At 44.2% G+C, this 14314-nt stretch overlaps 1 protein-coding gene across 11 annotated transcripts in view; it reads right to left on the reverse strand.

The window, feature by feature from the left end:
* Positions 1 to 14314, reverse strand: part of ccdc142 (coiled-coil domain containing 142) — an 82168-nt gene that overhangs the window by 16990 nt on the left and 50864 nt on the right. For 7 of the 11 annotated variants that reach the window (XM_061836057.1, XM_061836061.1, XM_061836062.1 and 4 more), the window contains 2 exons: positions 4378 to 4555; positions 4141 to 4251 (listed from right to left, as the gene is read on the reverse strand). In XM_061836057.1, the coding sequence (XP_061692041.1) occupies positions 4141 to 4251; positions 4378 to 4555 (289 nt within the window). Of the gene's footprint in view, positions 429 to 4140; positions 4252 to 4377; positions 4556 to 14314 lie in introns of all 11 variants that reach the window. The other 4 variants (XR_009797268.1, XR_009797269.1, XR_009797270.1 and 1 more) reach the window with 3 other exon arrangements.

Raw genomic sequence — 14314 nt, forward strand, 5'->3', positions numbered from 1 at the left:
CTTCTGATTCAAAATTCCCATGCACAAGGATATAACCCCATCAACACAAGTGCTAATCTCGACACCTCATACCATATTGTTGCATGCTTGTGAGGGTGTAACACTTTTGAAATTTTTCAAACCAACCTTTGCTTGCTGAAAGGCCTCGTCCTCAAGGGGGTGAATCCCTCATTGCAGCTTGAGGTTCATCAGCACTTTCGTCAGCCTCTTCATCATCACACATTTCGCTTCCTTATTAAAAGTTATTAAAGTTGTCTTACAGATGTTGACCACATCCTTCTTTTTGTAGCACACCGCTGATTCATTCACGCCATAATGGCGCCACAAAAGCGTAACTTCTGCAGTCTTTGATCATATCCAAAAGTTTTACTTTTTCGCTGATCGTCATCATCTTCCTCATCATGACCCAGCTCTTTTTCTGCAATCCACTGCCCAAAAAGCAAAAGCAGCTCCCATTTGAACAATCCTCTCATTTTGCGGATTCACCACACATTTCGCTTCCTCATTAAAAGTTATTCAAACGGTTTTACAGATGTTTACCACATCCTTCTTCATGTAACGCACCACAGATTCATTCACGCCATAATGGCGCCACAAAAACATAACTTCTGCCGTCGTTGATCATATCAAAAATTTTTACTTTTTGCCAGTCGTCATCATCTTCCTCTTCCACTTGAGTGCTTGGGACGAAGCTTTAACATCAGCAAACCGGTCTGGCAGCATTGTGAACGAGAGAGCTTATCGCTCACAAAGTCAAAGTAGAAAATGGCAGATAGGAAGGACAAGGGAGAGGGTGGAACGTAAGTTGCTGAGTGGGGCTTCCATGATACGAAGCCAATCAGCTCACAAGATAAATCCACACATGCTCTCATTAGTCGATGTCGCTAGCTCACCTTGTATCAATGCATCTTCCAGTAATAATGTACTTTATACCGATCTGGCTTTTTTGGGGTGGGGGTGGGGGGGCGACACGTTATTCACCAAAGCGCGAAGTCGAGAAGGATTACTGTACATAAATAACAGTCCTGATTTGTAGACGCTGTGCACTCTTTGAGTGTTAAAGGTTGCCGACCCCTGGTCTAGTCACATAGCACTGACAGATTCTGGAACTTGTAATGCACTAAAGGTGCAATGTCCATTTTGGAGAAAATTAAAGAGTTTTAAATGCGCCTTGCAGTCACAAAAATATGGTACATACAGGTTTTTATAATGCATCCATTATTTGTGGATATCCTTTTTTTACCTGTGCAAATAATGAGGGAACAGTAACATGTTGTGGGAATAGACAAAATGACACTGAAGAAATCCCACATTGAGTGTCATAGAAAAACAACCCATGAACATTCGAAATGTATACCTTGAGTTCTTGTCATTCTGTTGATTCTACAGGTCTGACTAAGAGCCTACTGAGAAGAACTGTGCCTCTGGGTTTGAAGGGAAACATTCTGAAATGTTGTCGTGAATAATAGGTTGCTGGTTTGCCAGAACAAAAGTTGAAACAAAAAAAGTTTCAAAATTGGCAAAAGTTTGATTACTCACTTTCAACCTGTGTGTCATGCATATAGAATGAAATAAAAGAGGGAAATAAACTCAGGTCAATGGTTGTTCTCTCCTTTCCTCCCTCAGGAGTACAAAAGCTTCAAGATCCATTTTTCTCTGGCTCTCCTCCAGCTAAACTCCCGATTAGCCAGCACACTCCTCTATTCGTTTGGCTCTGGCCACCCCCACCTTTTTTCCCCATTTGTTCGTCACCATGTGGGACCCAAAGCCCAGATCAACAAAGGCTTCATCCGATGAGAAACCCGCAATATTATTTCTGTTTTTTGAGAAACAATCCTTGCAAGTTTGGCTTAGTGTAACGCAAGAGTGTGGGGTCCAACAAGTCCAAATGCTTTGCGTCACTAAGTGCCGAAAAACATGCTAGAATGCCGAAAAGCATGCTGGGAGGATGTAAATAGTGTTTAAAGTGCATGTTTTGTGTCAATTATTTCTTCAGTGTAATTTTTTTGATTTGCTAGTTAGGCTATTCTATTTGCTGTGGTGTGATAATTTTAGATTGGATGTGACACTGAGTGTGACCAACATCTTGAGTCATGACTTGGCTACACTGTCAGTATTTGGGGTAATGTAAGCTTCTCTTCTTACAAATGTAAAATTGCAATTGTTCCTCACTACGTCATGAGTGCTATTATATGGTAGCATACATGCTAACAACATATCCGATGTGTTCTGGAGTACTAAAATGGAGTAGTCACAGAACGCCACTCAGCGTGCACATAACCCGCACCACATTATAAAGTGCCCCATCTATTAATGAGAGAATTATAGACTTCTAAGTGCACCTACTGGTCATGAAAATACAGCACATTAAGAAAAAAAAACTTGACAGCAAAAGGCACACTGTATACAGTGCCCTCCATAATTATTGGCACCCCCAGTTAAGATGTGTTAAAAGCCTTAAAATAAATTGTGTTTATTGCAGAAGAATACTGTCACACTGAAAATTTTAGGAAAATGTAACCTTCAACTCAAATGAATTGTAAGAAAATAAAAAAATCCCTGACAGAAAAATTATTTTTCATTAAATCACCTGTTCCACAATTATTGGCACCCTTAACAATTCCTAGGAAATAAATATAATTTTGCATTTATATATAATGTATATAATAAAGCATTTCTGTCATTTCTACAGTAGTTTACAAAGTTTACCAGAGTATGTAGGAACATTTAATTAGTAATTCATCACTTCCTGTTTCCCTGGGGAATAAATATGACATGAAACAGAAGCCATTTCTCTTGTCCACTCTTAAACATGGGAAAGACAAAGGAACACAGCATACAAGTGAGGCAGATGTGCGTCGACCTTCACAGGTCAGGCAGAGGCTACAAGAAGATTGCCACTCAACTGCAGCTGCCCATATCCACTGTGAGAGGAATAATTAAGAAGTTCAAAACAACTGGAACAGTGGTAAACAAGCCTGAACGAGGACCCATGTTTATTTTCCCACCACGCACAGTGAGGAGAATGGTAAGAGAAATCAAAAGCTCTCCAAAGCTTACTGTTACAGAATTACAACCAATGGTAGCATCCTGGGGTCACAAAGTCTCCAAATGAACCATCAGGCGCTGTCTACACGCCAACAAGCTGTTTGGGAGGCATGCACGGAGAAAACCTTTCCTCACTCACAATCATAAACGCAAACATCTGGAGTTCGCCAAGCGGTATTGGGGCTTCAACTGGGACCATGTGCTTTGGTCAGATGAGACCAACATTGAGCTTTTTGGCAACAAACACTAAGTGTGTCTGGCGTGCTACGAAAGATGCGCATGCTGAAAAGCACCTCATACCCACTGTGAAGTATGGGGGTGGCTCAGTGATGCTGTGGGACTGTTTCGCTTCCAAAGGCCTTGGGAACCTTGTTAGGGTGCATTGCATCATGAATGCTTTGAAATACCAAGAAATTTTAAATCAAAATCTGTTGCCCTCTGCCCGAAAGCTGAAGATGGGTCATCACTGGGTCTTTCGGCAAGACAATGACCCTAAACATATGGCCAAATCTACACAGAAATGGTTCACCAGACACAAAATCAAGCTCCCCCCATGGCCATCTCGGTCCCCAGACCTCAATCCCATTGAAAGCCTGTGGGGTGAGCTGAAGAGGAGAAGACCCAGATCTCTGGATGATTTAGAGAGATTCTGCAAAGAGGAATGGCTGAAGATCCCTCCTTCTGTCTTTTCCCATCTTGTGAAACATTATTGGAGATGATTAGGTGCTGTTTTGTTGGCAAAAGGGGGTTGTATAAAGTATTAACACCAGGTGTGCTAATAATTGTGACACACATTATTTGATGTCAAATAATGATTTCTTTATGTGGGATTTTTTCCCCACTGAATAAATGCACTTGTATTGAAGGTTGGATTTTTCTCCTTTTTCCATTAAGGTTACATATTATTTAGAAAAAAAATATTAGAAGCTAAAAAAACACATCTTAACCAGGGGTGCCAATAATTACGGAGGGCACTGTATATCGCAGGGTTAATGACAATTAAAGTGTCCCCCTCAGGAATGTGCAGCCCAACTTCACATTATGAAAGACTGATTTGGTTAAGAAATAAGATACACCAAGGAATGATGATACCTGAGGTTGAGGAGATGCTGAAGTAGTTTCTCTGGTAGGCCATATCTCTTAGAGTAAATAAACTCTCTGACCGAATCAAAGTCCTGCTTTAGCTGGAGTGCTCCCTGCACACTGAGGCAGAAGAAAGAGATATATAATTTACAGTATCTACAACCTCAATTACAATGAAGTTGAGATGTTGTTAAACAAATAAAAACAGTATACAAATGTTATTAACCTCATTGTTGTAGAATATACCTGAATTTTATCTGTTGTTTCAGGATGTGCTCCATCCATGCCTCCATGAAAGCAGTCACAGTTAAACTAAGAGCCTGGATGCGGATCTCATCAGAAAGTAGAGCCACACTATCCAAAACCTGACCAATCACATTCTGTGCAGCGAGTGATGCATACTCATTGGGACTGTTGGGAAAGCCTGAAAAAAATTGTTTATAAAAAAGAAATGCATTACAACGAGCAAAATCTCATTTGGAGAGATCAATATTGGATGAACTGGAATTAAGGGAAATTACAACCACTAAGGTGGTTTTGAGAAAGGCACCAAGACTCGACTCAGAAACATGACTCACTCTTCCAGAAATTAAACTAATACAAATGTGCATGATAAAAGTAAAGTTTTTATTTCATATACTCGGATATGGCTGGTCGAGTCACGAGGGAAGTAGCTTCAGCAGAAATACCCAGACTTCCCTTTCCCCAGCCACTTCTTCCAGCTCTTCCAGAGGGAACCCAAGCCAGCCGAGAGACAGTCTCTCCAGCGTGTCCTGGGTCGTCCCCGGGGTCTCTTTCCAGTGGGACATGCCCGGAACACCTCACCAGGGAGGCGTCCAGGTGGCATCCGAATCAGATGCCCCTGGCCACCTTGTCTGGCTCCTCTCAATGCGGAAGAACAGTGGCTCGACACTGAGCCCCTCCCAGATGAACGAGTTTCTCACCCTATCTCTAAGGGAGAGCCCAGACACCCTGCGGAGGAAACTCATTTCGGTCGCTTGTATCCAGGATTTTGTCCTTTCGGTCACACCCCACAGCTCATGCCCAGAGGTGAAGCTAGGAACGTCAATCGACTGGTAAATTGAGAGGTTTGCCTTTCGACTGAGCTCCCTCTTTACTACAATGGACTGATACAAAGTCTGCATCACTGCTGACACTGCACCAATCCATCTGTCGATCTCCCGCTCCATTCTTCTCTCACTCATGAACAAGACCCCAAGATATGAACTCCTCCACCTGGGGCAGGATCTAATCCTCGACCTGGAGCGGGCATGCCACCCTTTTCTGACTGAGGACCATGGATCTCGGATTTGGAGGTGCTGATTCTCCCCTCCATAATTCCCCACGTGGGCAATGAACTCCCCCAGCAGTGGGTGCGGCTCTCCAGCACTCCCTCTAAGACAGGGGTCTCAAACTAAATTTACATCAGGGCCGCTGGAAGCAGGGTCCGGCTGAGGCCGGTCTGCAGTGTCGGCCCACATGCACTCATGGCCATTTTCAAAAAGAATTTTAAAAGAAAATTCAATCTTCTCAAACACCTTTTTTTATGTTAAACAAATTAAGATAAACTAGGAGGAAGCACAATGGTGCAACTGGTTAGACCATTAGCCTAACAGTTCTGAGTTGCGGGATTCAAATCCCGGCCCTGCCTGTGTGGAGTTATCATGTTCTCCCTGTGCCTTTTCTCTGGGCATTTCCCCAAAAACATGCATTAAATAGGGACTCTAAATTGGCATTCGGTGTGATTGTGAGTGAGAGTGTTGTCTGTCTTTAAGTGCCCTGCAATTGGCTAGCAACCAGTTTAGAATGCACCTCTTGCCCGATGATACCTGGGATTGGCGCCAGCACCCCCGCAACCCGAGTGAGGATAAGCGGCTTGGAAAATGAATGAATGAAAAAAGATGAACAAAGATGCTTGTGTCAACAAGTTGTGTACAGTGAAGAAAATGAGTATTTGAAAACCTTGCTATATTGCAAGTTCTCCCGCTTAGAAATCATGGAGGGGTCTGAAATTTTCATTGCAGGTGCATGTCCACTGTGAGAGAGATAATCTTAACAGAAAAATCCAGAAATCACTCCGGACTCAAAATTGCCCCAACGTATGATTGTGAGTGGGACTGTTGTCCGTCTCCATGTGCCCTGCGATTGGCTGGCAACCACCTCAGGGTGTACCCTGCCTCCTGCCCAATGAGAGATGGGATTGGCTCCACCACACCCGCGACCCTTCTCAGGATAAGTGGCTCAGAAAATTGTTAATGGATGGAAAATTGCAGCTCATTTTTATGTCCATATCATTGTTCTATACTTTACAAAATCATCTCACGGGCTGGGTTGAACCTGTCGGTTGTAAGACTGACACCCGTGCTTTACACATTGCTGTCGTGGCACCTGACAATCATGGCACCCACCTGTTCCCAAAAATCCTGTTCACCTATGGGATGTTCCAACCAGGTGTTTGATGAGCATTCCTCAACTTTCTCAGTCTTTTTTCCCCAGCTGCCTCAACTTTTTGGAACATGTAGCAGCCGTAAAATTCTAAATTTAATGATTACTTATTCAGTTTGAACATTAAATAGCTTTTGTTTGTAATGTATTCAATTAAATATAGGTTGATTTGCAAATCATTGTATTCTGTTTTTATTTGTTCAACACAATGTCCCAATTTCTTTGGGTTTGTAGTTTTAGTGCATAATATCTAAGTTTGTCATCATTAGAGAAAGCGTAGGTGTTGTTTTTGTGTACACTGTCATATCCCGTTTTGTTTAATTGTTTCCTGGATGGCGCCACAGACGCAGCGGCTTATGGCTCTCCCCATCAGTGGTTCTTTGCAGAGTTTGTCTGTTTTTTTTACACTTAGGGACTACACTTCTACACCCTCCAGGAACCTTTGAACCTTAGAAAACAACACAAAACATCAGTCTCGAGCAACTTTTACTGCAAATCTAACACTCCAGACAAGCTAGGGAGACTGCCGGACTCGCCATGGATTGCTGTTGGACCAGCAAAGCAGCAGAGACGGAGGAGGGAGAGGATGCAAAAATGCGGCCGTCAAGAACAACCCACACAGACCACCTCGTCCAAGCCTACACCTCACCAATCCATCGTCAACAAAATGGACTGGAATTACAACTTGCAGATCATTGCTGTTCGTGATTGCTGCACCCTGCACCACTGGGAACAGACGGAAAGTACCATCAAAAGCAGAGGTAGGGGGGCTCTGTGTGTACATGCATGACAACTGGTGCCACAACAGCACGGTTATCGAGAGACGCTGTTCATCCAAAACTGAGTACATGTCCATTAAATGCTAGCCTTTTTATGTCTCAAGCGAACTAACTGTCGCCAACATCATGCTTGTGTATATCCCACCAGATGCTAATGCTAAAGCTGCGGTCTCTCTATTCCTGAATGTCATCAATGAACAGTAGCAGCCCCATCCAAAGGCATTCACATTCTAGCTGGGGACTTTAATTTGACCAAACTGAAGACTGTAATCCCGAAGTGCCATCAGGATGTTAAATGTCCAACAAGAAGTCAAAACAATTTAGACCACATGTACACCAACATTAAGCGTGGCTACACAACCACACCCCTCCTCTACATTGGTGGGTCAAACCAAATTCCCCTTCCTCCTTATTCCGTCATTCATCCCCCTCAGATGCAGTTCCAGGGCCACCACATAGACTGTAATAACCTGGCCAGAGTCTGTACTCAGTGAACTTCAGGAATAGTTCCAACACACAGATTGAGACCTATTTGAAGATAAGAAAACTGGACATACACAGAGGCTGTACTGGACTATATCAAGTTCTGTATGAAAATTGTGTGTATGAAGAAAAGCAACAGGGTTTTTCCAAACCAGAAACCCTAGATGAGTTACCAGGTCCACTTGCTCCTCAGGGAACATGACACTGCCTTCAGGTCAGGTGACAGAGAACTTTACTTTAGAGCTCGAGCTGAACAGAAAAAGGCATTGAAAATGCCAAGACGGACTACAGGAGGAGGATAGTGTCCCATCTAGACATCAGGAGGTGTGGCAGGGTCTATAGAGGCTCACAAACATCAGAGGTTGTGATGTGACACCTGGAGACACATGTGAGCCTTTGGCAGAGGAGCTCAACAGCCTCGTGGCTTGCTTTGAAGCACCCCAGCGGCACCCACCTGCTCCAGGGATCCCCCCACCCCCACCAGCTGAGTCTACAAAAATGACATCATCTTCAAGTTCGCTGATAACAACAGTGTTGTTTTTGTGTACACTGTCATATCCTGTTTTGTTTACTTGTCTCGTTAAATCGTTAAAAAAAAAATCATACATTTTGATTTCTGGATTTTTATATTATCTCTCTCACAGTGGACATGCACCTACAATGAAAATTTCAGATCCCTCCATGATTTCTAAGTGGGGGACCTTGCAATATAGCAGGGTGTTCAAAAACTTATTTTCTTCACTTTATGTATGTATATGTAAATAACTAATACTAATTGGACCAGCAGGATGTGAGTGAGTGAGTGTCCTAACATGGCACAAGGCAGAAAAATAATAGGTTCGCTGATCAAGAATTTTATGACTTAATTACCAGAGGGAGAAATCTGTTTGAATGCCTGCTACCTTTGACTATCATTGATCTGTAGCGCTTTCCCGACGGAAGGAGCTGGAAGAGCTGGTGGCCAGGATGTGGAGGGTCTGAAAGGATCCTGCCTGCTCTGGATCTAGTTCGCGTTGCGTGCAAATCCTTGATAGTAGGTACCGTTGTGCCGACAATCCATTCAGCGGTTTTGATTGACGGTTCCAGTCTGAGTTTGAGTGCACTTTTTTGTGACGGCCCCAAACCAGATTGTGATGGAGGTACACAGTACTGATTGGATAACCACTGTGTAGAACTGTCTCAGCAGCTCTTGTGACAGGCCGTGCTTCCTCAGAAGCTGCAAGAAGTACATCCTTTGCGGTTTTTCTTTTTTTTTGAGGATGGAGTTCATGTTTGTCCCCCACTTCAGGTCCTCTGAGACTGTAATTCCCAAGAACTTGAAGGTCTCGACGGTTGACACAAGACAGTTGGACAGCATCAGGGGCAGGCATGGTGAAGGATGCTTCTTGAAGTCCACAGTCATCTCCACAGTCTTTAGAGTGTTCAACGCCAGGTTGTGTTGACCACACCAAAGCTCCAGTCTTGCCAATTTCTGTCAATATGTAGTCTCGTCGCCGTCTTTGATGAGGCCGATGACTGTGGTGTCATCTGCGAACTTCAGGAGTTTGACAGTCAGATGCCACGAGGTGCAGTCGTTCGTTTCGAGCGAGATGAGCAGAGGGGAGAGGACACAACCTTGGGGTGCCCCAGTGCTGATAGTGCGCGTGGATGAGGTGGTGTCCCCCAGACCCACTTGCTGTATCCTGCGCTTCAGGAAGTTGTAGATCCAACGAGAGATGGCAGGCAAGACGCTGAACTGGAGAAGTTTGGAAGAGAGGGGTTAATGGATGATTGTGTTAAACACAGAGCTGAAGTCCACGAACAGGATCCTTGCATAGGTACCCTCGCTCTCAAGATGTTCGAGGATGAGGTGCAGACCCATGTTGACGGCATCATCCGCAGACCTGTTAGCTCAATAGGCATACGGCAGCAGGTCCTATTGAGGACCTGTGACGCTCTTGAAGTGGTCCAGCACAAGGCGTTCAAATGACTTCATGATCACAGATGCCAAGGCAATAGTCCTGTAGTCATTAAGATCTTGGACTGCTGCTTTTAAGGGGACTGGTATAAAGGTGGAGCGTTTGAACCAGGTTGTACTTCACACACGTGGACAGACCTGTTGAAGAACTTTGTGAAGACAGGAGCAAGTTGGTCTGCGCAGACTAAGGCAAAATGGGGACACAAAGGTCTGGGCCCGGCACTTTGTTGATCTTTTGTTGTTTGAAGATCCGTCTAACGTCGCTTTCATGGATGTGAAACGGTAGAGTGGAAGGTGGTGTGGCTTGGTGGGTGCGTGGTGTGGAAGTGTCAATTTCAAATCTGCAGTAAAAGCTATTTAGGTCGTCGGCTAGCCCGCTCTTGTTTTCACCTAAGTGGGAACGTCGCTTGTAATCAGTGAACGATTGTAATACGTGCCAGACTTATTTGGAGTCATTCGCTCCTAGATATTTTTCCAGTTTAGCTGGATGGTCCCTCTTTGCAATGTTAATTTCTTTCGTCAGCTGGTTTCTAGTGCGATTGTAGAGGGCCCACAACTTCTTCTTTTCCTTTCGGCTTGTCCCATTAGGGGTCGCCACAGCGTGTCATCTTTTTCCATCTTACCCTATCTTCTGCATCTTCTTCTCTAACCCCAACTGCCCTCATGTCTTCCCTCACCACATACATCAAACTTTTCTTTGGTCTTCCTCCCACTTTTTTTTGCCTGGCAGCTGTATTCTCAGCACCATTCTACCAATATACTCACTCTCTCGCCTCTGGGCATGCCCAAACCATCGAAGTCTGCTCTCTCTACCCTTGTCTCCAAGACATCCAACTTTGGCTATCCCTATAATGAGCTCATTTCTAATCCTATTAACCTGCTCACTCAGAGCAAGAACCTCAACATCCTCATTTTTGCTACCTCTAGTTCTTCTTCCAGTTGTTTCTTCAGTGCCACTGTCTCCAATTTGTACATCATGGGTGGCCTCACCACTGTTTTATAAACTGCCCTTCATCCTAGCGGAGATTCTTCTGTCACACAACACCAGGCACCTTCTGCCAACTGTTCCAGCCCACTTGGACCAGTTTCTTCACTTCCTTATCACACTTACCATTGCTCTGTATTGTTGACCCCAAGTATTTGAAGTCATCCACTCTTGGTAGCTCTTCTCCCTGGAGCTTCACTCTTCCCCCACCACCCCTCTCATTCATGAACATATACTCGGTTTTACTTCGGCTAATCTTCATTCCTCTCCTTTCCAGTGTGTGCCACCATCTTTGTAATTGTCCTGAACTACTCCAACATATTTCTCCACCACACCGGACTTGCGCATGCAGTACCACAGTTCCTCTCTTGGTACTCTGTCATAGGCTTTCTCTAGGTCAACGGAGACACAATGTGGCTCCTTCTGACCTTCTCTGTACATTTCCACAAGCATCCTCAAGGCAAATGATGCATCTGTGGTACTCTTTCTAGGCATGAAACTATACTGTTGCTCGCAGATACTGACTTCTGTCCTGAGTCTAGCCTCCACTACTCTTTCCCACAACTTGTGTGGTTTGTTCCTCTGTAGTTTCCACAGTTCATTCTTAAAAATGGGAGCTAGTGCACTTTTCTTTAATTCTTCTGGCATCTTGTCTCCTGCCAGTATTCTATTGAGTAAGTTGGTCAAAAACTCCACAGCCACTTCTCCAAATTGCTTCCATACCTCCACTGGTATTTCATCAGGACCAACTGTCTTTCCATTTTTCATCCTGTTCAGTGCCTTTCTAATTTCCCTCTTACTAATCATTGCCACTTCCTGGTCATTCACGCTTTCTCTTTGGTCTTCCGCTCGCTCTTTTGCCTGGCAGCTCCATTCTCAGCACTCTTCCACCAATATACTCACTCTCTCGTCTCTGAACATGTCCAAACCATCGAAGTCTGCTCTCTCGAATCTTGTCTCCAAAACATCCAACTTTGGCTGTCCCTCTATTGAGCTCATTTCTAATACTATCCAACCTGCTCACTCCGAGCGAGAACCTCAACATGTTCATTTCTGCTACCTCGAGTTCTGCTTCGTGTTGTTTCTTCAGTGCCACCATCTCTAATCCGTACAGCATGGCCGGCCTCACCACTGTTTTGTAAACTTTGCCCTTCATCCGAGCAGAAACTCTTCTGTCACATAACACAACAGACACCTTCCGCCAGCTGTTCCAACCTGCTTGGACCCGTTTCTTCACTTCCTTACCCCACAGACCATTGCTCTGGATTGTTGACCCTAAATATTTGAAGTCCTCCACCCTCACAATCTCTTCTCCCTGTAGCCTCACTCTTCCCCCTCCACCTTTCTCATTCACGCACATATATTCTGTTTTACTTCGGCTAATCTTCATTCCTCTCCTTTTCAGTGCATGTATCCATCTTTCAAATTGTTCCTCTGCATGCTCCCTGCTTTCACTGCATATCACAATATCATCTGCGAACATCATGGTCCAAGGGGATTCCAGTCTAACCTCATCTGTCAATCTATCCATTACTACCGCAAACAGGAAGGGGCTCAGAGCTGATCCCTGATGCAGTCCCACCTGCACCTTACATTCTTCTGTCACACCTAAAGCACACCTCACCATTGTTCTGCTGCCATCATACATGTCCTGTACTATTTTAACATACTTCTCTGCCACACCAGACTTACGCATGCAGTACCACAATTCCTCTCTTGGTACTCTGTCATAGGTTTTCTCTAGATCCACAGAGACACAATATAGCTCCTTCTGACCTTCTCTGTACTTTTCCACTAGCATCCTCAAGGCAAATAATGCATCTATGGTACTCTTTCTAGGCATGAAACCATACTGTTGCTCACAGATAGTTTTGTCCTGAGTCTTGCCTCCACTACTCTTTCCCATAACTTTATTGTGTGGCTCATCAACTTTATTCCTCTATAATTCCCACAGCTCTGAACATCGCCTTTGTTCTTAAAAATGGGAACTAGAACACTTTTCCTCCATTGTTCAGGCATCTTTTCGCTCACTAGTATTCTGTTGAATAAATTGGTCAAAAACTCCACAGCCATCTCTCCAAATTGCTTCCATACCTCCACTGGTATGTCATCAGGACCAACTGCCTTTCCATTTTTCATCCTCTGTCGTGCCTTTCTGACTTCTCCTTTACTAATCATTGACACTTCCTGGTCCTTCACACTTGCCTCTTCAACTCTTCCTCCTCTCTCATTTTCTTCATTCATCAACTTCTCAAAAGTATTCTTTCCATCTATTAAGCACACTACTGGCACCAGTCAACACATTTCCATCTCTAGCCTTAATCATCCTTACCTGCTGCACATCCTTCCCATCTCTATCCCTCTGTCTGCCCAACCTGTCGAGATCCTTTTCTCCTTCTTTCGTGTCCAACCTGGTGTACATGTCTTCATATGCCTCTTGTTTAGCCTTTGTCACCTCTACCTTTGCCCTACGTCGCATCTCAATGTACTCCTTTCGCCTCTCCTCAGTCCTCTCAGTGTCCCACTTTTTCTTTGCTAATCTCTTTCCTTGTATGACTCCCTGTATTTTGGGGTTCCACCACCAAGTCTCCTTCTCCCCTTTCCTACCATAAGACACACCAAGTACTCTCCTGCCTGTCTCTCTGATGACCTTGTTTGTCATAGTCCAGTCTTCCGGGAGCTTCTGCTGTCCATCGAGAGCCTGTCTCACCTCTTTCCGAAAGGCCGCACAACATTCTTCCTTTCTCAGCTTTCACCACATGGTTCTCTGCTCTACCTTTGTCTTCTTAATCTTCCTACCCACCACCAGAGTCATCCTACACATCACCATCCTATGCTGTTGAGCTACACTCTCCCCTACCACTACTTTATAGTCAATAATCTCCTTCAGATTACATTGTCTGCACAAAATATAATCCACCTGCGTGCTTCTACATCCGCTCTTTTCGGTCACTATATGTTCCTCCCTCTTCTGGAAATAAGTGTTCACTACAGCCATCTCCATCCTTTTTGCAAAGTCCACCACCATCTGTCCCTCAATGTTCCTTTATGCAATATCTTTAGCCTGTTGGAGTTGTCTAAGTCTGGCTGAAAACCACGGCTTGTTGTTATTGAACGTGCAAAAGGTTTTTGTTGGTACACATACCTCCTCACAGAAATTGACATACGCAGCAACAACATCCGTGAATTCATCAAGGCTGCACGCCAAATTTTCAAAGACACTCCAGTCTGTGGAGTCTCAGCAGCTTTGAAGTTCTAATTTTGCCTTGTTGGTCCACTTTTTAACTGATTTTACTAAAGGCTTCGCACATTTACGTGCTTGCCTGTATGTAGGTATTAAATACAGCAAGCAGTGATCAGAGGAGCCAATGGGTGCGCAGGGGATTGCACGATATTCGTTTTTGATAATGTGTAACAATTATCTCGAGTGTTATTTGCCCTCAAACATTTAACGTGGCACTTATATTTAGGGAGTTTGTAGTTAGGTTTAGCTGTGTTAAAATCTCCTAGTATAATGGGCGGTGAATCTGCTTT

This window comes from Syngnathoides biaculeatus, chromosome 11, assembly GCF_019802595.1.
Source record: "Syngnathoides biaculeatus isolate LvHL_M chromosome 11, ASM1980259v1, whole genome shotgun sequence".
NCBI classification, from domain to species: domain Eukaryota; kingdom Metazoa; phylum Chordata; class Actinopteri; order Syngnathiformes; family Syngnathidae; genus Syngnathoides; species Syngnathoides biaculeatus.